This window comes from Protobothrops mucrosquamatus, unplaced genomic scaffold (genome assembly GCF_001527695.2).
Source record: "Protobothrops mucrosquamatus isolate PMUCROS unplaced genomic scaffold, P.Mucros_1.0 scaffold8, whole genome shotgun sequence".
NCBI classification, from domain to species: domain Eukaryota; kingdom Metazoa; phylum Chordata; class Lepidosauria; order Squamata; family Viperidae; genus Protobothrops; species Protobothrops mucrosquamatus.
The window spans coordinates 1,149,389-1,175,931 of NW_015386395.1; the positions used below are offsets into that span (position 1 = coordinate 1,149,389).

The 26,543-nt window shown below is 41.4% G+C and overlaps 1 protein-coding gene across 1 annotated transcript; it reads right to left on the reverse strand.

The window, feature by feature from the left end:
• Window positions 1-41: 41 nt before the first annotated feature.
• Window positions 42-24,501, reverse strand: LENG8 (leukocyte receptor cluster member 8). Its single transcript, XM_015810258.1, has 15 exons — window positions 24,204-24,501; window positions 21,187-21,364; window positions 19,391-19,492; window positions 17,902-18,015; window positions 16,971-17,256; window positions 15,542-15,695; window positions 12,705-12,890; window positions 11,538-11,855; window positions 10,870-10,998; window positions 8,687-8,975; window positions 7,483-7,584; window positions 4,815-4,883; window positions 3,294-3,423; window positions 2,375-2,582; window positions 42-264 (listed from the first exon to the last, which is right to left on the reverse strand). The coding sequence occupies exons 1-15, from the start codon at window positions 24,239-24,241 to the stop codon at window positions 102-104; spliced, it is 2,466 nt and encodes an 821-aa protein (XP_015665744.1). The 5' UTR covers window positions 24,242-24,501; the 3' UTR covers window positions 42-101.
• Window positions 24,502-26,543: the final 2,042 nt, after the last annotated feature.

Genomic DNA, 26,543 nt, shown 5'->3' on the forward strand with positions numbered 1-26,543 from the left:
ATATACATATATACACACACAAAGACTGACATATATCTATATATATATGTACATGTTAAAAACAGGCTAGAACAGGGCAGTGGGTTTTTTGTTTCCTGCTTTCAGAAATTGGCCAGGACCGCCAAGCTCTGCTTGCAGTCAATCTTGGTGGCGTCGGGGCTATTGTACACAAGGGACAGAGCTGCAAGGAAAGCTTGGCACTCCTCCTCGCTCTCGAAGGCCAGCTCTGACACAACGTAGGAGACCGGAAGCACCGGGCGGAAACTGAGGGAGATAAAAAGAGACACTGGTGAATGGGAAAGGGCAGCACATGAGAAACTATGACAAGCAGAAATCCTGCTGACGTGGGGCTCTTTACCTTTAGTTACCCTGGCAATAGGTGGAAACAAAGTCAACCCAAGTCTTTCAAGTTCCTCCTTCCAGTATTTCAAATGACCTGGGAATTTCAAGCAGTGAGGACATACCTCCTGAAGGATGGCCCTGCGTATAATACATGCTGCTTGTGGGCTTGCTACAGATATTGGCTGGTCACTGAGGGGAAAATGCTGGACCAGACAGACTTCTGGTAAGAGTTCAGGGGTTCCCTTATACTGAAGAGGGGAGAAATGGAACTACTCCAAGAGGCTTTGAGTATCGCCCCCCCCCCGCCCCCACTACCACAAATAATGGCAGCTTTTGAAACTGCCTTCTACCTTTTAACGGAGTGGTTCTGAAACATGGATTAAGGGAAAAAGAAAGAAAAAGTACTCCTTAGGAACGATTCAAGATGAACAGATTGGGATGCTTAACTAAAGGGAAGCTGCTATCCTTTTCACGCAATCTCTAGGAGAGATCATTTTCAGAAGTTAGTCTGGTTAAGATCCGTTTTCTTAGTGTGTTTGCTGATCATGCTGCCAGCGTTAATACATCAGTGTGATGTGCTTTTTTTTTTTTTTTTTTTTTTTGGTAATTGATTAGCCAAACCGAAAGAAAATGCTGCAAGGGGTTAGTCGTGATTCTTGCTCATCACTGGAGAACAGGAGACTTGGACTCAGAAAAAAGGAAATGATGTCTCTTCGCAACGATAGGGACAACATTATAAAAATAAAGTTGTGCCTCCCATAGTAGAGAAATAACCCTACACCAGAATAACTTTCTATGGCATTCTTTGCGAGTGATCAAGACTATTTTTTTGGAAAGAAGGAGGACAGAGAACGGTACGTGTGTGCAGAAGCATAACACCTGAGCAACTAACACTTATCATTCTTTTTTAGAGCAAATTCCATTCTTCCTGCCTCCCTGGTTTTAACTATTCATTATCAGAGACCAGCATACAAAACAATAGATTTATCTTTTTATCATTCACCAAACATTTGTTCCTATGTCCTGGCCACTTCTTGCTCCCGTGCCAGAGTTCCTTTCTGCACTGAGGCTACCTTGACCCAACTGCTGGGGACAACCACCATCTCTACAGCAGGGCCAAGCATTGGTACAGCACCTCACCTCGTTGTCTCCCTATTTTATCCGCCCAAAATGTGGGAAGGGAAAAGGCCAGAAAGGAGAGCTATAAATGGAGAGATTGCCTCCCAACTGACTGCGAGAGAACCAGGATGAATATTCAAAGCACAAGGACATCTATTGAGAACGCCTGTCTCTGGCAGACCGAGTCTGGCCTTTCAGGTATAGGATGAAAGATAAGAGCAAAGTCTAAACCACGAAGGCAATCTGTGAGGTCTACTCCGATTCTTCCCACAACCCTGTATTTTCAGTTTGGCTTTGCTTTGTCTAATGGCTTATTTTACTCTTTGATTTATATCTCACCTTTATTTATGAAACCCAAACCAGCGTATGCAATGTTCTACGCCTCCTATTTTTCTCTCAAGTGCAATCCTGTGAGGGGACGAGGGCTGAGAGACTTCCCAACCAGCTGCCATGCCTAAAGAAGGACTAGAACTCACAACCTCCCTTTCTAGTCCTGTCCCTAAACCACTTTATTGTCAGGTACCCAAATAAAACATTTTTCAAATGAACATGACTTCTAGATCCACATTTCAGAGTCAAAGCTTTTTCGGCGAAAGAATTTGTTTTTGATCTAAGCAAATCAAGAAAGTTCCGGTGAACCTGCCACCTGAGGGACAGCCGAGCCAGGTTGTAATCAAGCATCCTAGATGCTTGCCTTACTAGATTGCAATTACCATACTTACCTGCCCAGGGCAAAGCCACCTTCCTTGAAGTTGCTAAAAAGAGTACCCCATTTGACTCACTTTCTAACTACTGGACACTAATCTGCCCCTTTGCCAGACATTGCAACCAAGGTGGAGCGGGAGGGAAGTGTGCAGGTGTGAGGCATTCCCCTCCCCCCTTTCAACCCAAGGACTGGTTCAGCTCCACATACGTTTTGATCATGGCTTTGAGGGCCGTTTTCCTCTCTCGCTCTGCAAACTTGTCAATGAGGTAGCCAGACATGCAAGGGGCCTGGCGGTACAGACAGAAGAAACGGTGGTAATTGGAGAGGGCCCAGGCAGCTCGCAAGGCAAGGGCATGTGCCACACAGGGGTCCGTTTTCAACTCCTTTGTCAGGTATGCCAGCTCAGTTGTGATATCTGCAGGAGGGAGAAAGGCAAGTCACCCCAGCTGTCTCTCAAAACAACCCATTTCTCACTTACAGGTATTCCTCAAGCTTACGACACTGAAAAAAAGCAAATTCTGAGAAGCCTTTGCACTTATGATCATCGCAGCATCCCTGCGGTCACATGATTGCAACCAGGAAGCTTCGCAACTGGCTCCCCTTTTTGACAGTTGCAGCATTCCAGGGTCACGCGATCCCCATTTGCAACCTTCCCGGGCAGCTTCCAACAAGAAAAGTCAATGGGGAAGCCGGCAGGGAAGGTTGCAAATTGAGATCATGAGATATGTTGCTTAATGACTGCACTGCTTAACAACAAATTTTCAATTGGGATTGTAATTCAAGGATCACCAGTACTTTCATCGTGAACTGACTTAGGCTAAAATATTTACTCTTCTTTGCTCTAACCTGTTTGGCCTGCTCTATTAAATCCACTTTAGTCTTTAAAATTATTTTCCCCAAAAGCTTCTCTAGAATTTTAAGTCTCCTATAATGACTGACACCAGCGATTATGGGAAAAAATAGCTGGAAGAAAGATATACAGAATCTGGGAGCATCTGTATGACCGCTTGGGTTAAATAGGCAAAGATTGTTTGTCAGAAATTCTCCACAACAGGAAGGATTCCCAGATGTTGAAGTAAATTCAAAGACTAGCCTCAAACTATCTCCCAACAGCCTCACCACGCACCTCCAGAGTTCTTGGTAAAAATGTAATAGAGAATACGGTAAGCAGTGAATTCTCCAACATTTCCTGGAAGATTCTCTGCATAAAGAGACTTCAGTTGTGTCTGGCACTGGTTGAACTCCTCGTGATCACCCTGGGAAAAAATAAATCATCATTAGGGAAAATATTTAAGGTGTCATATACCAGAATCTTTGCTACAGTATGATAGCAAATTGACTGAGCTCTCTGGAAAAGTCTGTTATACTGGGAAAGGTATAAAGAAAAAGGAAGAGGATCAGCAGCAAGGACTCAATGATAGCAGCGATGGATACATCACTGGAAGAACTGAAGGATCAGGCTGGGGATGGATCATCAATGGAGAAAATCCTCGGTAGTCAATTAAGAGCTGATGGGACAGGTAGTCCTCGACTTACAATTCATTTAGTGTCTGTTCAAAGTTACAACGGTACTGAAAAAAATGACTTATGACTGTTTTTCATAGTTACGACCACTGTGGCATCTCCATGGTTACGTGATGAAAATTCAGAGGCTTGGCAACTGACTCACATTTATGACAGTTGCAGTGACCTGGGATCATGGGATCACATTTTGCAACTCTCTGATGTGGGGAAGCCAGATTCACTTAACAACCGTGTCACTAACTTAACAATTGCAACGATTCACTTAACAATTGTGATAAAAGGTCATAAAATGGGGCAAAATTCACTTAACAAATGTCTGGCCTAGCAACAGAAATTTTGGACTCAACTGAGGTCGTAAGTCGAGGACTACCTTTATATAATCAACAATTCAATCAAAATCTGAGCCAGACAAATCAGTTCTCTTGTATTGCCATGTCGTTATGAGTAAAACACAAAAAGACCAATTTACACTTTTTACGCTCTGCCAAGTATAGAAGGTGCTGTTATCTTTATGTCAAGCTTATTTAATATTACTCTATTTTTATAGTGCCTTGACCCAAGAGGAACACATTCATTATAGAGTAAAATCAAATGTTTTCTACAATCCTTAAAGGAATATAAATTGCCCAAATAATTTTGGGGGTAGGAAGGTGTACATGGTTAAAAAAAAAAAAGCCAGGGAGACAAAGTTGTTGAACAGGACTTCCAAATCATCTCTCTAGTCATTTTCCTGTTTTGGAGTCTGTGCCGTAAAATAAAAGCATGTTTTCAAAATTTGCCCAAGAAAACAGATTTCCTTCCACAACTAAGAAGAGGGAAATGACTCCTACTAGATAAGATTTACACTGTGTGGAAGTACCACATGACAGAAGGTGACTGCTTCAATGTATTTATCCACGGTGGAGTTAAATTATTTCAAATTCAAAACAGGGCATTTCAATTTCAAAATATTTCAAGTTAAACGGTTTTGCACACCGTTACATTCTTTCTTCCAAAGTGTAGCGATATCTAATATTTATGTTAATGAGAATGCAAATAGGGGAAAGATATCAATTGATAAAAATGGAATTAAACCTGGAACCATGGAGCGTTATCTTATTAATATTATTTTGCTAGGTCTTACCTTCTCCAGAGCTATTCTGGCATGGGTTTCATATACTTCCACAGTGAATTCTGCACGGATTCCTTGAACCTAAACAGAGCAAGAGAGAGATTGCCAAGAATTCATATATTAACTTGGGTGACTTGAAATTTCTACACACAACAGAAGGAAGAGGTTGGAATAGAGATTCACTTAATGACTGCCACCAAAAAAGGTTGTAAAATTGGATCGGCCACAAAGGCCATATGAATGTAAATGGACAGGCTCCATTACAGTTGTCAGTTGAGAATTATCTGAAAGCCCTTCAACAATCCCAGATCAGGTACATACAATGAGGGGAAAAATTATTTGATTCCCTGCTGATTATGTACGTTTGCCCACTGACAAAGAAATGATCAGTCTATAATTGTGATGGTAGGTTTATTTTAACAGTGAAAGACAGAATAATAACAAAAAAAAATCCAGAAAAACGCATTTCAAAAAAGTTATAAATTGATTTGCATTTTAATGAGTGAAATAAGTATTTGATCAGCAAGATTTTTGGCTCCCAGGTGTCTTTTATACAGGTAACGAGCTGAGATTAAAAGCACTCTTAAAGGAAGTGCTCCTAATCTCAGCTTGTTACCTGTATGAAAGACACCTGCCCACAGAAGCAATCAATCAATCAATCAGATTCCAAACTCTCCACCATGGCCAGGACCAAAGAGACACTGTACAAGGATGTCAGGGAGAAGATTGTAGACCTTCACAAGGCTGGAATGGGCTACAAGATTATTGCCAAGCAGCTTGGTGAGAAGGTGACAACACTTGATGCAATTATTCACAAATAGAAGAAACACAAAATAACTGTCAATCTCCCTTAGTCTGGGGCTCCATGCATGATCTCACCTCGTGGCGTTTCAATAATCATGAGAATGGTGAGGAATCAACCCAGAACTACATGGGAGGATCTTGTCAATGATCTCAAGGCAGCTGGGACCATAGTCACCAAGAAAACAATTGGTAACACACTATGCCGTGAAGGACTGAAAGCCTGCAGCGCCCACAAGGTCCCCCTGCTCAAGAAAGCACGTGTACAGGCCCGTCTGAAGTTTGCCAATGAACATCTGAATGATTCACAGGAGAACTGGGTGAAAGTGTTGTGGTCAGAGGAGACCAAAATCGAGCTCTTTGGCATCAACTCAACTCACCATGTTTGAAGGAGGAATCCTGCCTGTGACCCCAACAACACTATCCCCACTGTCAAACATGGAGGTGGAAATCTTATGCTTTGGGGGCGTTTTTCTGCTAAGGGAAAAGGACAACTTCACCGCATCGGGGTCATGTACCATCAAATCTTGGGTGAGAACCTCCTTCCCTCAGCCAGGGCATTGAAAATGGGTCATAGATGGGTATTCCAGCATGACAATGACCCAAAACACATGGCCAAGGCAACAAAGGAGTGGCTCAAGAAGAAGCACATTAAGGTCCAGACCGTAATCCCATAGAAACTCTGTGGAGGGAGCTGAAGGTTAGAGCTGTCAAACATCAGCCTCGAAACCTTAATGACTTGGAGAGGGTCTGCAAAGAGGAGTGGGACAAAATCCCTCCTGAGATGTGTGTAAACCTGGTGGCCAACTACAAGAAACATCTGACCTCTGTGACTGCCAACCAGCACTTTACCACCAAGTAGGAAGGGGTCAAATACTTATTTCATTCATTAAAATGCAAATCAATTTATAGCTTTTTTGAAATGCGTTTTTCTGGATTTTTTTGTTGTTATTCTGTCTCTGACTGTTAAAATAAACCTACCATTGAAATTATAGACTGATCATTTCTTTGTCAGTTAGCAAATGTACAAAATCAGCAGAGGATCAAATATTTTCCCCCCTTACTGTATCAAGGGCAGACTGTGAATATCTTTTATTTCCAGAGAAGTTTCCAACTCCTTCTTCTAAAATCTATGTTTTTACCTTCACAAAAGGCAACAGTTGGCAATGGAATGTAGGCAAAAGAAGTAAGTTTTAAGATATTGTCCCACTAATGTCATATCAAGGCTACTCTATTCACAATGGGCTGGTGCTGGGTTTAACCAAACTAGCTACCAGGTAAAGAACCAGAGATCATTCTAACATTTAAAAATACTGGTTTTGTAGCTGATTTTCCTTTATGGAATTTGAGTTAAACTCACAAATGTCAGCTAGTATACTCAGCATATGTCTGCTAGCAAAATCTTAAATTTGATCATTTTTTCTATGGCATGAAAAAGCTTGAAACCCTCCGATTTAAAAATCTTACCGTTAAGATATTTTCCAACCTTTAAAAAAAAAAAAAAAGGGGGGGGAGAGGGAGTGTTCTACTCCAATTACACTCCAATTACAATATAAAGCTCTACTCTAATTTAAAAACCCAATTCTTATTCTAAAGTAGCTAAAGTTCCTCTAACTTCTCCACCTTCAAAATGACAACTAGCAACCAAATATATTGAGATACATTTTAATCCAACTATCATAGTGGTGGCCAGCTTCATATTCTATTGATGTCCAGTTTGTTTTGGCTTTGCTAATTGTGGCTTTGAATGATGCATGAAGACGGCCACATATGACTTAACATGGTTAAGTCTAATCATGGTTAGAAAATTATAGCTAGCATTCATATTGTGAATTGAGCCACGTCTTTCTGCCCCCCACCAAGGCCTGAACAGGCTTACTGTAAGGTCCTGCCGGATTGATTTCATCTGCTCACAAGCATAGGCATAATCTTGCTTCTCTTTCCAGTGGGATTTCACTGCAGATAAAGATTTTTTAAGTACCTGGGAGAAAAGAGGGAAGCACAGTTTAAAGATATCTGGCAAACATTAATCAACTTCTAAAACAGCTCTGGAATAAGACTGGACCTTGCCCAGGAAAAAGAGCTTTCAAAAAGGGTCAAACAAAATATTTTGTACAAACAGACATGAACTGCTGATGGAGGAATGATGACCAGTGCCAAGACTGCAGAATGGCGTAACTATTCTCCTAGATTAGCCTGCACTTTCTGTCCAAGGAATGTTCAAGGCAACTGACAGAATTTATATTTAACAGTTCTTCCGCCCCCAAAGAACACACCCAGTTTGTCATTTCCTGCCTACTAGTAAAAAAAATAGTCAGTCTGCAATTCAGCAGTCCAAGTCGAAGCCTGCCCATCCACCTTAACTTTAAAACATAAATGCTGGACAACGCAATGCTGTAGAGAAGCAGAGTGGATCTTTGTTATGCACAGGATAGGAGTAAAGGAGTATATATCTTTTTTGTACCACTTCATCCTGTCTAGTGCACAATCTCTATTCTTGCACGCCTGGCTGGGCAAACCTGTTTCTTCTTCCTCTTCCTTTCTTAGAATTTTTCACATCCTATCGCTGTCTATTGCCTTGAAACCAACTCAGAACTGTTAAAAAGGACAGGTCAAAATAGAAAGCAAAATAGAAGCAAACACGTACTACAGGTAGTCCTTGACTTATGACCACAACTGAGCCCAAAGTTTCTGTTGCTAAATGAGTTGTTTGTTTTGCCCCATTTTATGACCTTTCTTGGTCCAGTTATTAAGTGAATCACTGCAGCTGTTCAATTAGTAACATGATTAAAGTGAATCTTGCTTCCCCATTTACTTAGCTTGTCAGAAGGTCACAAAAGCTGGTCACATGAAGCTGGGACACTGCAACCATCATAAGTACGAGTCAGTTGCCAAGCGGCTGAATTTTGATCACGTGACCATGGGGATGCTGAATCGGTCATAAGTGTGTGAAAAACGGTCATGTCACTTTTTCAGTGCCATTGTAACTTTGAACAGTCACTAAACGAACTGTTGTAAGTCAAGGACTACCTGTAGGCAAGTTCTTTGAAAAGACTTTTTGCTTTCCCTTGGCGGTTACTCACTGAAAGAGGCCGGACAGTGGAGGGGTCTGGGGCACAGGTGAGGCGCAGGTAATGCTTTGTGATATCTTGGCAGGTGCCTACAATCTTCAGCTCATTCCAGTCAAGGCCATCAGAGCCAACGGTGTCAAGAGCATTGATCTGTAGGATAAGAGGTTCCAGACGCAGCTTTTTTGGATGGGCTCCGTGCTGGAAGCGGGCTGCCCTCCGTTCCTTCTTGAATTCCTTTTCAGGGTCTTCATAATCCATAGTGTTGCGTTTCCGATTGCGCTTGGGAGGACCTTGATCATGTCTGGAGAGAGAGATGAATTGGATGTGTTGCTAAGACCCTTATGTAATCATCCAAGCAATAGTTAGGAGTATTTGTGTTAACTGTTTTATACGAATTATTGCAATCATAGATCTTCATGATTAATGCTGTAGTATCTTTGTTCACTGATTAATATAACAGAGTTGGAAGGGACCGTGGAGGTCATCTAGTCCAACCCCCGTGCTCAGGCAGGAAACCCTATACCATTTCAGACAATTGGCTGTCCAGTCTCTTCTTAAAAACTTCCAGTGTTGGAGCATTCACAACTTCTGGAAGCAAATTGTTCCACTGATTAATTATTCTAACAGGAAATTTCTCCTTAGTTCTAGGCTACTTCTCTCCTTGATTACTTTCCATCCATTGTTTCTTGTCCTGCCTTCAGGTGCTTTGGAGAATAGATTGATGCTCTCTTCTTTGTGGCAATCCCTTAAGTATTGGAACACTGCTATCATGTCACCCCTAGTCCTTCTTTTCATTAGACTAGACATACCCAATTCCAGCAACTTTTCTTTATATGTTTTAGCCTCCAGTCCCTTAATCATCTTTGTTGCTTTTCTCTGCACTCTTTCTAGATTACAATTTAAACACAACATAAGCACTTTAGGGCATGAATGGAAGTGGAAAAACGTCACAGGAAGCAGAATGGGCAAAGAAGGGAGTCAAAAAGCTGCAAAGGAACTATGTCAAGAAATGCAATGAGCTGGAAAACTGAAATTTACAACTGATGCCAAGAAGGCAAGAGGAACTTATGAGGTCTCTAACAGAATGATTTGTTATCTGAAATCTAAAAAAAAACAAAAAACCAGAAATGCATAGAGAAGCTGGAGAAATCCCAAGACAGCTAAGCTAATCAAAATCAGGAAAGACCTTTTTAAGATTACATGTATGTATAGCAATAGTACTTAGACTTATATACCTGTCCATAGTGCTTTACAGCATTCTCTGAGCGGTTTACAATTGCTAGCATATTGCCCCCAACAATCTGGGTTCTCATTTTAACAACCTCACAAAAATGGAAGGCTGAGTAAACATTGAGATGATCAGGATCGAACGCCTGGCTGTGGGCAGAGTCAGCTTGCAATACTGCATTCTAATCACTGTGCCATCACGGCTCCTCAGTATGTATGAATGTAAGGCCAAAATGGAAACTTCTGAAGAAATGTATGATAATCAACTCTACAATGAACTTGGCTGAAGCCCTCTTGTTCATTCTAGGTTGCCACAAGAAAGGGAAGGGGTGCAGAGTGTCTTTGCTAGTCTAAACAATTCTGGGTCCTGTGGGAACCAAAGTCATTCTATCAGTTAGCTTAAGGGATTGGGCATTTTGTTAGAAAGCCTGCCAAATTATTCTATTAAGGAACAGAGCTGAGTGCAAAGGCATTGGGGTGGGAAGTTTGACTTTGTAATAATGTAACTTTTTGGAGGGAATTTCAGACTTGGTTTCACTTTTGACCTTGCCGATATTTTGTAACCAATAAACATGTTCTCTGAGGAAACCTCTAGCTTCGAGTTCTGATTTTGTTGGTCTTAGCATCGGAACCATGACATACGATACTTCAAGGAAAAGCCATATCTGCTATACAAGTAATCACATGTGTCAGTAGGAAACAATCCCTTTAATAAAACTGTATTAAATCTGGGTTGGGTCTCACTCTTGAATTGTTGAAAATGCCTAAGGATCTTGCAGAATAGGATTGGCATGCACTGAGGACTTTGTGCATAACAGTTCTGAGTACAGCACTGCTTCTTGCATGATTCCATTTCTCTGAGGGTCAAAAACTAAAAATTTCTTACAATCACTCTTACAAGTTCTATTTCCAAATCACCTATTAGCAAACAGCAATCACACTGAAGCCCCTCTCCCCGTGCAACTTGCCTTTTTCCTCGCTGTGTTCTCATCCGCCCTCTATCCATGTGGCCTCCACGCCCTCGGTTTTTCTGAGTATTCCGACGGCCACCCAAGCGACACTCATTTCCAGAATAGGAGCTGTCTGAATCTGAATCACTATATAAGATGAAGAAAAGATTTACCTTTGGCTGTTACGTTAAACTCAAGACCTGGTATTGTTTTAATCAGCACAAAAAAAAAACCTCAATAAAATGAACAATATTATTTTATTTGAACTGTAAAGTTACATTCTTCCACTAGTCTTGGTTTGTAACTTCTCTTTTGTTTCAAAACTGAAACTTCTAGCTCTAATGTAATAGGCATATTCATATCAAACAGGTGAAGCTTTGCAGGATCCAATTGCATCGGTCCCCGGGAGCAGAGCTTTAGTAAGTTCCCTGAGGATGAGCTCTAACACAAATCTGATAGCTTGGAAGGCTAAACCTCTGGTCCTGGTGACCAACTCAGATTTAGATCCTGCAACATTATTCTGGGACGCATACATGTGCCTTCATTCATCAGGGGGAGTTTTAATCACCTTGGCTGTGCACATATGCAAGGAATGAAGTGATACCTCCAATGTAGAACCAATGGAACTGCACAGACGCAAGATAACTGTCACAAATATATTCTATTCTTTGACCTCCGTTGTTTACCTTCTTCGGAAGTGGCGACTGGGAGATCGGGATGATGACCTTGACCTAGAACGTGAATCAGCACTTGAGGATGAGCTATTTTCCTTCATAAAAACATTGCGGTTTCCAAATTTGGTGGGGAAGGCATTCCCACGAGTCCGACCAGTCCCAGCTCCTCCACTACCTCCCCCTCGCTGGGGCTGGGAATTACCACCCCCGCTCCTCTGCTGCTGTTGAGCAAGGCTTGATTGCATAGAAGCACGGGGCGAGTGGAGAGAAGACACTTCCCAGCGCTGCTGTTTTTTCTTGGGGCTTTCAGACAAGTTGTCTCGGCCCAAGCTGTAGAAAGAAGAACAGATCTGCTGAATCTTAGGAAATGGTTTTGTGAATGAGCAAGCTACTCACCATGCCAACTACTAGGCCATCCATTCTATGCACTCAAAACTCTAAACATACACACCAGCTAAAAAAGCTGAGCGTGTTGTGTGCTAACTCCACTAGATGCAATCAAGTCTACTAGCCTTATCTGCCGCTTAAGGAAAATACATCCTGAAAAAAAGAACAGAAATCTTGGTCTTCCAAGCATTCTCCCCTTCTTAGTTTATTAGATAGAGGTAAGAAAGTTACAAGTAGTCATCGACTTACAACTGGTCACTTAGTGAATGTTTGAAATTATGACAGACCTTCCCAAGGGTTACTTATGACCCACATTCGAAGTTCTGACAATCAGGGCGCTCCTGCGGTCCCATGATCACATTTTTGGTATCCAGCAATCAGCCCATTTATAATCATTTCCAGTGTCCCACAGTCATGTGACCACAAGTTATTATGCTGATTTTGTTTGCTGAAAACCAATGACTGTTTCTGGCAAAAATGTCCATTATGGACAATGGATTTGTTTAATGACTGCTGAAATAAAGGTAACAAAACAGACATGGTCACATTTTGACCCACTTAATGACTGGCATGATTTACAACCATGATTCTGAGCTCAATTATGGTCATAATTTGAGGACTACCTGTATTCAAATCTCCAGTCAGTGACAATGTTCATCACTCTCCAGTTGATTACTTATATTTTTGCCTCTCCTTATCTTAAAATAATACTATCAGGAGGGAAATAAATACAACTCACTAAGATTATTTGGGTTATTTATGCACTTCACCTCTTCTCCCAAAATTACTCACCCAGGCAATGGTTCCCTGCTCCAGTCAATGGTATAGGCAGTGCCATCCTGCAGCCTAGCCTGTAGGACCTCCTTAAGTAGCTTCTCTGTGCGGTCTTTGTCCTCCTCTGACTCACAAGCGGTGAAGCAACGCTGGACATATTCCTTCATGTCCTGTGGCCAATCTTCAGGCTTACCCGTTGAAGAACTATATGGAAAAAGAAAATATTAAAATAGGAAGGCTCCACTAATACATTTAGTTAACTGCAATGCACACTTCAGAAGTGGTTAGATTATTTGAAAGGAAGCTAAACAGTTTTAAAAACTTCCATAACTGGAAGCTTAATTATCTCATTATGCAGCCTATTCCATTCCATCTCATTTTTTAACACAGTATGCTCCACATTTAAATATTTGCTGGCTGTCTCATTGGCCCCATTATTTCCGGGTCATATTGTCACTTGGCAATTCATAAGCAGAGTAGCTGAGATTCAACCACCAATCTGAATAAACTTCCTAGGGCAGTGGTGGCGAACCTTTTAGAGGCCGAGTGCCCAAACTGCAAGCCAAAACCCACTTATGCATCGCCAGGTGCCAGGTGAGCACGGCCAGAGTGGGCGTGGCCACCAAGCTGTCGGCTCGTGCTCACTTGTTCGCTTGCTGTCCGCTCCGACTTGTGCTCACTTGCTTGCTGTCTGCAGCAAATGCTGCTTACGCCAAAAGTTGCTCCTTTTATAGCCTCTCGCCTATTCCCAGACTGCACATGCACGGAGAGGAGGAGGGAACAGCTCAGCCCAGCAATGGCTCACGTGCCATCAGAGACAGCTCTGTGTGCCGCCTGTGGCACGTGTGCCATAGGTTTGCCACCACGGTCCTAGGGCCTTACAAGGTGATAAGAGGTAGTCCTTGACCTATGAACACAATTGAGCCCAAAATTCGGTTGCCAAGATAGTTGTTAAAGGAGTTTTGCTCAATTTTATGACTTGTCTTGCCACAGTTAAGTGAATCCCTGCAGTTGTTAAGTTAGTGACATTGTTGTTAAGTGAATCTGGCTTCCCCATTGATTTTGCTTGTCAGAAGGTTGCAAAAGTTGATCCCATGACACTAGGACACTGCAACCGTCATAAATGTAAATCGGTTACCAAGTGGCTGAATTTTGATCATATGACTGTGGGGACGCTGCAACGGTCAGAAGAGTGAAAAACGATGATAAGTCACTTTTTTCAGTGCTGCTGTTTGAACGGTCACTATACGAATGGTTGTAAGCCAAGGACTACCTGTATTGATTAACCAATGAACACTATAGTCATGCACCCAAATGTGTGGGCCTAAAAGACCTAACAGCATTAAGATCTGATTTACCTGCTTCTGTCCTCTTGACATTATTGTTTCCCATCCAGTGCATCATAACCTATCTAAGGAGAAAGAGACATCCTCCAATAGGCTACTGCCACATAATCACAGCATTCCCCTGGACGTGAGGGAGGCTCTTTTACAATCTGCAAACATCCTCACAGAAACACATATGACTTTATTCCATACTTGTACTCCTCACTTAATTAGCTGCTTAGTGACCATTCAAAATTCCAACAGATGCTCCAAAGGAACAACCTGAGTCTGGAATTCCGAGAGCAGCATCCCACTGTGGTCACATCACCATATGTCCAGTGTTTGGCAACTGACTCACTTTTCTGGCTAGTTGCAGGGTTCAAAGTCACATGACCACGATTTACATGTCATTTGCTGGTTTTTCCAACAAAAACCATCCACAGGAATGAATTGACTTGCTTTATGACCACTGCGTTCACTTTACAACCACTGCATAAAAGATAGTAAAACTGTGTCAGTCATGTGGATGTTTCCAACTTACAACCATCATGACTTACGATGGAAATTCCGGACTCCACCATGGTCATAAGTAGAGATTTCCCTGATGGATCACCTTGTCAGTCCTGCCCCATCTTAGTCTTCCAGAGAAGAAAGACTCTTGACTCGATTTATAGTGAAAATTCTTTTACTAAGAAGCCAAGTGGTTACAGTAAAGCAAAGCCAGAACTGAAGTTTTGAGCACAAAAGTTTCCCAGTTAACTTTCCCATTTGCATTCCTCCGTTATCTCCCAACTGACCAGCTACATTCAAAGAAGTTGTTTTGGTAACCATACCTGCAAAGGCAGGCTAAAACTCAAACCATTACATTCCATTTTCCGGCTTATGGCCTGGGGTGATGAGCTGGTGTCTCAGAACAGCATGGTGCTTAGTTTCACTTTCCCCTTTCTCCCCCCCCCCCCATTGTTCATGGCAGGCTGACATCTAGCTAAGCAAAGCTGGAGTGAAGGAAGGCAGTTCTGACACACCTGGCGATATCAACTGTGACCCTTACACTCCACAGAACACTGGAAAAAGACACTGCTTCTTAAGCTCCCTAAACAAGAACACATAACTTCCACAGTATATTCATCATGTTGGAAGCACCACTTCATCTAAAGTATGTTTCTGTTCCTCACCTAAAATATGCCACAAAATCAGCCAGTAACTCAAGGAGGGGTTACTGGAACAGAAGCCAACATACTATGACAAACCAAACAAAAAGCACCAGAGTTTTGTGGCTTCCCCCAAACTCTCATTTGAATCTCTTTCACTTTACTAAGCATGGTAAATTCTCTAGTCAAAGAAACAAAATGGAAGAAAGTTTTTAGGACATCCACACGTTTTGTTCACACACCAAATTATTATCAGTTTGTGTCCTCTATCCTGATTTTATCATTGCTTAAACCCCATGATGCAAACGGGGCATAGAGTTATCTTGGTGATTTGGGCTGCATATAAATAAACAAATGAGAAGAGACGAAACTTGCAAACCTGTGATTGTGACGTTTCTCTGAATTCTGCTGGGAGCCAAAGTTTGGATGCTGTTGCTGCTGCTGCTGCTGCTCCAAAGAGCTGAAGTTCTGATTTGTTACTACAAAGGGACGCTTTGGAAGGTTGAATTTTAGACCACCAGACCCAGGTGCTTCTGTTTATAGAAAGAGGATTCATAGGTGTATGTACATGGATGTTTTAAAAAAAATATTTTGCAGATTTAGTAGCCCCCCCCCCCCAATCTACATATAAATCTTCCCCTCAAGAGACACAGACATGCCAAGGATTATTTTAATGGATTTTGATACTCCCAAAATTTGAGACCGCATATGTGAGGAAACAGCCTTATGCATTCACAAGTGCCCTTATTGCAGTACCAAGAGCATTTTATGCATTTTCATAAACATTATGGGATATAAGCTATAGTTTCCATTTAAGCTATACATAGCTCTTGCTACAACTCTTCAGACAAAGGCAAAAATTTAGTTTGATTCCAATATAAGGGACTGAATCCACAGAGCTCCTAACGTGAATGAAAGGTTTCCCACTTGCCCACAGGGACCCATAAATACCAAACTCCTATTCCATTATATCCTCCTCTATCAATTTATTCACCAACTTCCTTCCATTCCCATTCTTAATGCTGAACTAACAACAACAACAATAAAATCATGATTCTAGAATCTGGCCATTTTGCTGCTTGAATTTGACAACACATTCTTGGAGTTACGCTAAGATGCTCAAGGCTACCTGTGGTTTGCAGGCTATCCACTATATCCTCAGGGGACTAAAATGTCAGCAGCAGGCAAGCTCCAACCATGATGGTGATTCCCAAAGCCCAAATGAGATTTCCAAGTTCAGTAAAGTGGAAGCTTTTGTACCACTGTCCAACAGAGATGGGGGGGGGGGGGCGCGACTGTATGTACCGTGCCAACAATTCCTCTTTTAATCCATAACAGAAACTTGAAGTTAATCAAAGTTGGTTTAATATGCCTTCCTGAATGGTCAGTAGCTCTTTTAAAAATTGGATATTATTAATTTTACAGTAGAGAACACTCTCCATTTGCCAGCTGAGCTAAATTGGTTACAAATGTCTTGGCAACTCTTTCTATAGGTTCAATCCAACAAATGAATGAAAACCATTTGTGAGTATGACACAGGAAGCTACGCATTTCAGAGACGTTTCCTTTTCTCTTTCCATCTCCCTATACGCTAATAAACCTCAAAGCAGAAGTTACCTCATTAAAGCAAAAGCTTTAAATTGTGCCAGAGAAGATGGCATAGCTGGTAATACATCAGCAGCCGGAAATAAAACTTCCTCCAGATACTGCCAACTCCCCTTCCCAGTTAACAGAGTCCCTGAAGGTGCTTTGCCTTCCCTTCCCAAAGGCCTGCACAAGACCCTCCACCTCCACCCCCAGAAGCTCACGTTTCATGCGGTTCCACAGCTGCTGTCCTTTCTTGGGCTTGGCTGCTTCCTGGTAAGAGTGCTGCTGCTGCTGGTTATAGGAGGCACTTGACTGGTTTGGCTGAGAGTGCAACCCTCCAGGAGGACCACCCTGCTGCTGCTGCCCCCCAGGGCCCATGGATAGGTTGCTATGCTGTGAAGGGTGGTTGGGATGCTGCATAGGGGACTGTGGTGGGTTAGGGATTTGCATTTGCTGAGGCTGGCTTGAGTACGACATCCCTCCGTCTTCCATGCCTGGGACGGGAGGCTAGAGAAAGGAGATTTGTGTCGTTAATATCTCTGCCAGCCCCATTTTTAAAAAAAACAGTTCAAAGCAGAGAGCTTACGATGGAGTTGGGAGTTCGCTCAACCCCTTTCTCTTTATCTTGTGTAAGCTGATATAAAGATGGACAACTTATATTTTTTCTGTACTGTTACAACTGCTTACACCAGGGGTTCCCAACCAGGGGTGCTTGCACCCCGAGGGTGCAAAATGATATTCCAGAGGATGCGAAAACTTGGGTTTTGAAAATTATAGTGTATATGCATAATTCACTGTTATTTTGAACTTTTGTAAGGGGTGTGAGAATAGAAGCGTTCTAGGGGGGCGGGGTATAGAAAGGTTTGGGAACCACTGGCTTACACCAAGGTAGCATTACAACCAGAAAACCTGCTCATCAACTGCACACACTGAGGGGCCATTACAGTCAGAAACTTTTAGGAAATTATCAGAAAAATCAAACCATCTTACTACTCAGCCATCTCTTCTTCATAAATTGTGAAGATAGTACTGAGAATTTCTGAAATGAATTTTGAATTTTTTGTGATTTGGATTTGTGTACTTATATTTCCCCCGCTACTGTATTTAAAATATATAAAAAACCCAGTATTTAAATAAAGTGAAATGTATTACCTGGCTCATACTCCCTTGGTGCTGCCCAGGAACTGGTGGCTGTTGGGGTGTTGAGGAGTAAGAGCCTGGGACACCATACTGCCCGGGAGAACCATACCCAGAGTAGACATTTTGCTGGGAAGGCAAATCATGGATCAGTGAAGAGATACTTTACACCCGGGGTGTCAAACTGGCAGCCTGCAGGCCGGATGCGTCACGTGTAGGCCACGCCCACCCCGGGCTCCACAAAGCCAAAAAAACCCATCGCGATATGTCACAATACGTCACATGATATAATCGAGTTTGACACCTGTGCTTTACACAATAGGTAATATATAATTTTTGTATAAAAACAGAAGCTAACTGGATTTCCACTCAAGGTCTTCTCTTGCCTGGATTCCATTTAGTGGATTTCTAACTTTTTGAAATCCTGGTCTCTCTTTTTACAAACTTTATGAAACTCTACATTTATCTCATACATATAATAGGTATGTAGAGTCCCGTGGCGAAGCCATTTCCCTAGCCCAGGGGTAGGCAACCTTGGCTCTTTTATGACTTGTGGACTTCAACCAAAGAGAGAAGCAACCTAGAACTAAGGAGAAACTTCCTGACAGTTAGAACAATTAACCAGTGGAACAACCTGCCTCCAGAAGCGGTGAATGCTCCAACACTGGAAGTTTTTAAGAAGAAACTGGACAGCCATTTGTCCAAAATGAGCAGGGGGTTGGACTAGATGACCTCCAAGATCCCTTCCAACTTTATCATCATCATCATCATCATTATTATTATTATTAACTCCCAGAATTCCTGAGCCAGCTCGAGTCATAAAAGAGTCAAGGTTGCCTACCCGTCCTAGCCCTTGTGAGCAGCTTTTTTCACAAGTTAATAAGCTCTGCTCTGGGACTTAATTAGTTCTTAAAAACCTCTGGTCCTCTTGCAAGGCTGCCTGAAATTGACCTGAATCAGTCACACACACCAGGCTTTTGCCCCCTAAGAGTCTTGCTAGGAAACAGCACATTCCTTTCAATGTGCATTCCCCACTGTGTGCCAACATTCCAAAAAGTGGAGGAGAAAGGAAAAGGTTCATTCCATAAACCCAGCCGATGTCCTTGCCATTTGGGCTCACCCAGCAGGCCGGCACTGTGAATATATGCAAGGTCAATTTCTGAATAAACATTTGCTAACAGGTTTGTTATCAGCCTGGTGTCTTCCTTGATGTTCTCACTCTTTGGTATCGATCCTGCAAATCCTTAACTAAATTTTGGCACACAAATTAGCAGCAACAAGGACCTATTTGCTTTCATCACACAATGTGGCCACTTGGGATCCTTCTGTTAAAAACTGTGTGGGGTTGGAGGGCATAGGTAAAGCTCAATGAATATGGAAAATTCTGCCTTGCCTTATTTATTCTGAAGTATTGTACTCTGCTTTAAAAGACTGAATCCCTCTTCACCCTGGTTTAAGACATTTTAAAAAGACCTTATGAGATTAGCCAAATGATATTACTTACCATAGGATAATAATAATTATAGGGATAGAGATAGCTATATTGTTGATACCACTGGTAGTACTGCTGTTGCTGCTGCAGGGATTCTCCTTGCTGTGCTGTGTACTGTGAAAAGTAGAAATGTGTCATGCATTGATCAAAATGGTTACACCCACGACTACAAAATGAAAGTACTTGTCTAACAAGTCCAAATCTTTTCCTCTAATTAATTTCAGGAAGGCAGATTAGCACGTGGCAGTCCAGTGCGTAAGAATCCTCAAAATGCAGACTCTAAAGCCATTTCAGAATATAGAGGTTCTCTTCCTTTTACATACTCCCCAATTTTTAAAAAAACAGTGTGTTCGAATCCCAAAGGTGCCTTTTCACTAGGCAATTGGACTTTGGTTTTGCTCTGAAAATGTTTCACTTCTCATCCAAGCTTCTTCAGCTCTGACTGGATGGTGAGGAATTGAAGGATTTATACTCCTTGCAGACAGCTGTCATTTGCATTCTTTTAGGAGAACAAACCATCAGGACAAGCAGTCAATCTGCATTTAAAAGACACTCTTTCGAAGTCAGCAAAGTCCACATTTTGAACAGCCGTCTCTCAATAGAAGGGGAGAGATAGGACATCATCTATCTCCAGTCTACAATACAGTCCTTTCAACAGTTCCAAGAAGGCTCCATACCCATTTGCACTACTCAGGAGACCCTGACGATACAGGTGGCCTCAATGACTCTCCAAAAAAAGGCAAATGACCATGTCTGCAAGGAATATAAAACCTTATATTCCCTACCATCTAGTCAGAGCTGAAGAAGCTTCTCTTTTTTGTAATATATTTTATTGATTTTTTAAAAAACATAAATCACAATAATTGGTGAACAGTGTGTTGTCTGGGTTACATTTATAAAACAATCATTAACAATTGATTTCTATAATCCATAATCCACATAATGGTTTTAGTTGATTTCCTCTTTTCCCAAAATATCCTCTTTTGCAAACATTGAGTTATACAATTCTTGTTTTGATAGATAACAATTAAATATATAATTTTTCCCCAATATTCCTAAAAATAATAATCACATCAATATAATATTTCTTTTCTATCCAATCATTCTGGTTGCCTTATCATGGATCCTGTTACAGTCCTTATTTTAATTTGTTTCTCCCACCAAATTCTAGGTATTCTTACTGGTTAAGATTTTCTCAAAAATTAATTACATTTAAAATTTTAACTATTTTTCCATATGAACCATCTCACACTTTTACATTTCTTAAGGAATAGATAAAACAATGAAAAAAAAAGAAAGGAGAGCAAGAGTAAAGAAATATAAAAGATGACATACTATTTAAAATATATATCCCTCCTAAGCTAATATATATTTATTTCCTAAATTTCTTGGATGAGAAATGAAAGGTTTTCAAAGGAAAAACAAGAAAGTTCAGTTGCCTCGTGAAAAAGCATCTTTGGGACAACCATGACCTGGATGACTGAGAATCTCCATAGACATTTAGTATGTTCCAGTGTCTCCAAGAGATACATCAATAGAATACTGACATTAATTTCATTCATTTCCAGCTTCCCCACTTAAGACTCATGTGACCTTGTAGAAAACTCTCCTCAGAATACTGACTTTGAATAGGGTTTGATTTCTTATTGATTCTAAAACCCAAGTTAGCAGCAAACAAAATGAAGTAAATTTTAGTCTCACTCTTAAATGACCAAGGCTGATACAAATAATTGTATGTTTTCAAATTATAAATTTAAGGCACAAACAGCAATGCAAAGACATCTAAAGCATTGTTGGCTCCTTCTTACCTGTGTGTTAGCTTGACCGTTGGTGGCACCTTTACTGTTGCCAGAAGCAGCTGCAGCATTGGCCTTGCTAATATTAGCCAGCGCTTGCCGGGCCTTCTCCCATTCGGGGTTCTCATGCATTGGGCCTTCCATCCCGTTTTCTCTGGTGCTTGAAGTACCCAGGTTGTACTGTGAAACCCTATAAAGTCGAAGAGGCAGTAGATGAAAAAGAGAAAGTTGCAGGGATTTTTATTCCCATGTATCATTGCTATAGCCTTGAAATCACAAAGCAACTTTTAGATATGCTTGTCTTCAGTTTACAGAACTTGCTACCCAAGAGTGCTAGCAAGAACATCTGGTAGGTTTAATCTGTTTTTCCACACTTACCACCACGGCAGCATCCCCATGATCATGTGACCAAAATTTGGGCCCTTAGCAACTGGCATGTATTTATGTTGGATGCAGTGTCCCAAGGTCATGTGATCACCTTTTGCGTCCTTCTGACAAGCAAAATCAATGCGGATTCACTAAATATCCATATCACTACCTCAACAACTACAGTGACTCATTTAACAACTGTTGCAAGAAAAGTAGTAAAAATGGGGTAATGTTCACTTAATACTATCTTGCTTAGCAATAGAAATTTTAGGCTCAATTGTGTCTGTAAGTCAAGGACTACCTGTATAAATTGTTTTTGCCTCAAACTGTCATCACTCTTTTCAGAGTAGGGGTAGGCAACATCTGGCTCCAGGATGTTAGACTGAAACTTCCCATATCACTCATCTTGCTGACCAGCAGATGATGAAACTTGAGTAACAGTGGAGGGCCAGATCCTGCCCACTTGTGATTTAAAATTTTGTGAATGACATTAATGTACATTCTTGTTTACTGGCTTTTTATAATATATATTTCTCAGATATGTCAGGAAAATTAAATTTTTTAATGAGACAGTAATTTTAGACAGTTGCTAGAACACAAAATTCTGGGATCTTTACCTCATCTCAAATGAGCAACATGCTTTTCCTGCCAGCAAGAATAGAAGTGCCTTCTGTGCTGTTTAGTATTATGTACTGAGAAATTTGGCTTCTCCTTCTAGCAAAATTTGTTTAGTCACTCCAACTGGCAAGCATAAGCAGTTTTGCTCAACTAATAACTAGACATACTTAGTTTCACAATTCTTCCCCCTTCAAAATGTATGTTGTGGTTAAGTCTGTAAAGTGCCATGAGATACTAGATTTTTTAAGAATTAGAATTTTTATTCATATATGCGAGCAATGCCACAAAAATCACTTTCCCATTTAATATTAAGGCTTTGAGAAAGTTTTTCCAATTTTTATCTTTCTTTCTTTCTTTTTTTTGTAAGTTTGAGAGCCTGCCCTCTTATTATGTTCTGGTGATAGGAGTAACTTTAAGAGACTGCTTATGCCTAGCTGCCTTACAACCAAATTCTCAGGACAGCTTACAATAAAAATAAGAACAAATTAAAGCTGCCTATATATGACAAAATAGCCAAAAATAAAATTGTCAATATTCATGCAAATTTTACTAAGACAATATGGCAACAACATTTAACATTATTTGCCCAGGAAAACGTGTTTATCAAGTAATGAATGAGCCAAAACCAATACTCACCCACATCTGATGGCTAAAATAGTTATATTTAATTGGAAAGTGTTACTTAACCTATCCATCTACCATGATATCTTGATGGTCAACTATGTAAGACCTATAAGGCTGTGACATCATCAGCATTATGATGTCATAAGCAGAATGTCAACTTCAACTTGAATCAAGTCTAAGAAAGTGTTTTGGCTTTGATTTTTTTTGGGTTACCAAATATTGCTTTTTAAATAATGCACCTCACTCTTCTTTCCTGTTAAAATTCAAACTCCCCCTGGTCTAACTGGTGACAACTATTTAGCTAGAACTGTCTGTAACAAATAGAACTTTTTTGTACAATAGATCAAATGGATTATCCAAATAGCTTGGACAAATACAATAATACAAATACTGTTTAATACAAATACTGTTTCAATTACTTGTCAAAAAAACTCAAGAGTCAGAGAATATCTCACGAAATTGCATTCTTTGGACATATAAATATTTAGCTAACACTACATTCACTCAGAAAGAAGTAATTACAAATCTTTACTGATACGAGATTTTTCTACTCTATATAGTCTCTTATTTCCAATATCTAATTTATAAAGTTCTAAAATATTTTATCTAACCTTAATTATTTTACTTATTTAAAAAGTACACAACACAAATCCAAGAAAGTGTGTATTAGTTTTAAAGTCTTTTATAGCGGAAACCAAAGCCAAATCTTCAGGATAAATTCTTTATCCTTTCACATGCAAAAGGAAGTTAACTCTAATGGAGATGATGATCCAACTAGAAAGATTGGATCAGTCCCACAGGTTAGCAATAACTGAAATATAAAGTTAGATAAAATAAGAATAAAAAAGCAAATCCAAATTGTTTACAGAAATGAGATGATCTGAAAAATTTGAAAAAAATTACACTATTTTAAAATATATATATAAACAATTCTGAAAATTCATTTTTTAAAAAAAAAACAAAACTAATTGAGACATGTCAGAATTCAGTAGCCTTGCCCTCCCATAAGTACAAAGGGATTGGAGTTGCTTTTCTTCCCTCTTCCTCAGTTTTAAGTTTGACTGTGATATTATCAGTTGTAGCTTAGACTCCTCACCTTAGAAATAACAAAAAAAAAATAAAATCCAACATCTAGTATCTTTCAATTCACAAGTGAATAATGTGTATTTCAAAAGATGTTCCTGTACCGGCAACCATTACAGCAGATGGGAATTGGTCCATCAACAAGTTAATCTGCTTTTAAAAACAAACACCTACTTAAAAAATAGTTAGCGCGTCATTTGGCATAAACAATGCCAAGTAATAAGGCTTTGTTACCATAGTAGACACTTATTTCAAATCTGCTCAATCCTACCCAAACCTTAAATTCTTTTCCTCCCCACCCAGGAGCTGAAATTAAAATAAAGGTTTGCAATCACCATTCTGAAGAATGCTGGTCTCCTATATTGGCAGCCATAATCTAATTCGTACAACAGGCAAACAGGTAGGTATCGAATGGCTGCAAATCCACAGCCTGGAAACGGGTCTTTCCTTCGTTCTTCTTCCACAAGTAGAGGCCAAACAAAGGACATTAACCAGGGAACAGGCACATCTCAAAATCGTGGCTACACCTCTTTAGCACGCTTTCTGATGCCCCTTTTCATCCTAGGGCAAGGGCTCAAGAGCCTCGGGAACTTTTAAGATTTCACAACTAGTAGTAGACCCCTCTTCGAGCTTATTCCAACCAAACGAGATGCTGTGTAGTCCTATCAGCCCACGTTTTTTTCCTCTGGGGCTTTATATTCTTTGCGCCCCCGTTTGTTATTACGTCGCATGTGAGGCCCTTCTGTATTGTAACACACTCTCTCTTTCTGAAGTATTAAAGGCTAAGATTCCCCCACCCTCGGGCCCAAAAACTTCACCCACAACTCTCTTCCTTGGCAGCAGACCCCGGCCCACCCTTCCCTGCTATCCCCTCTCAGGCACCCCGAAAAAGAGACTCCCACCAAAAGTTTACTCGCTCGCTCGCTGCCTGCCTACCACAGGCACCCCTGCACGAGCTGGTTTCGGCCTTTCCCCCGCGCGGCCCTTACTCCAGGCGGTCTCGCTGCCCTCGCCCACCCACTCCTGACCGCTTCCTCCTCCTGCCCTCAGCCTAACGGAAGGAGCGGCGAGCCACCCGCTCAAGCCCCGACCGCCTCGTCGCCCGTGGCAAAAGAAAGCCCTGGCGCCACAGTCCGAAGCAGGCCGCAGGTTTCGTCGGCTCGAGTGCGGAGAAGAAGAAGAGCGCTTCCCAAAATGGCGCCCGCTGACTCTTCCCTTCCTCTCCCAGTCTCGGCTGCCAGATTCCTTCCTTCCGGTTGCCCCCAGGAAGCGGTACGCGTGAGGGCGGCGAAAGAGAGGACGCCGAACCTGCCTGGTGACGTCACGCCGCGCAGGCGACGTTCGGCGGAACTTCCTCACGTGGTTTGTTCTGGACTCTGGAAGCGTGGAACTACAACTCCCATGACCCCGCTGGTATCATTTCACTTCAATCTGATGGGATCCACACCGGATGTTTTCCCAGGACGTGGGAGACGCAGGTTGTAATTTCCATTCACCTCAGTGTCTTTGGCTCGTTCGTTTTCTTTTATCCTAACCCAGGGGTAGGCAACTTCGGCTCTTTTATGACTCATGGACTTCAACTCCCAGAATTCCTGAGTCAGCTATGCTGACTCAGGAATTCTGGGAGTTGAAGTCCATGAGTCATAAAAGAGCCGAGGTTGCCTACCCCTGTCCTAACCCGCCTTACGCAGTTGTTGTGAGGATACAAACGGGGTAAAGGAGACTCAAGGTCCCCTGCCTTGAAGATCCAGAAGAAAGACAAAACACACATGAAATAAAGAAATAAACCTTCTCTCCCCCATCCCTTCTCTTTTACCAGCCAAATAACTTTAGTAGCTGGGCAAAAGAAAATTCGGATAGTTGGGCTTGCTTTTCCATTAATACGACGGTAATTTTTTGGTTTCTGCGATCTGCTAGGCAAGGATGAAAAGTTGCACTATTGCAGATCCCATTTCCCAGATGTAAAGAGTACTTTGTCCTTTCTGAAAGCAATTATCCTCCCTTCTCCCTCCCCCCCTTTTTTTCCTTTTTACAATTTTCCCACCCCAAAAAAGAACAATTGCTTTTGTAGCATGAGCAACTTTTCTTGGCTCTTGGTCAAATCAACTGTCTTCTGTGTGCACTGGCTTCTGTACCATCTAACTGGCCCCTGGATCCATCTGCAGCATTTCATGCTCCATCGCTAGGGTGACATGATAGCAGTATTCCAGTATTTGAGGGGCTGCCATAAAGAAGAGGGGGTCAACTTATTCTCCAAAGCATTAGAGGGCAGGACAAGAAACAATGCATGGAAACAAATCAAGGAGAGAAGCAGCCTGGAATTAAGGAGAAATTCCTTAACAGGGAAGACAATCAGTGGAATGCCTTGCTTTCAGAAGTTGTGGGTGCTTCATCACTGGAGGTTTTTAAGACGAGACTGGACATATTTTGTCTATTTTATTCCTCTAGCAAGTTGTCTATATCAAGTTCAAAGAAAGACACTGATGAAGTGGATAGGCTTCCTGAGGAAGTGCCTGTGGAGATTCTTAATCATCCAGGTCATAGTTGTCTGAAAAGTGCTATTTTTCTTCAAAAGGCGACTGGACCATTTTTTTCTTTGAGGAGGAAGAAGAAAATGTTTCAGTTCTCATCCAAGAAGTTCTGGTGGTGGTGGGGGGGGTAGGATAGGTGCTGAC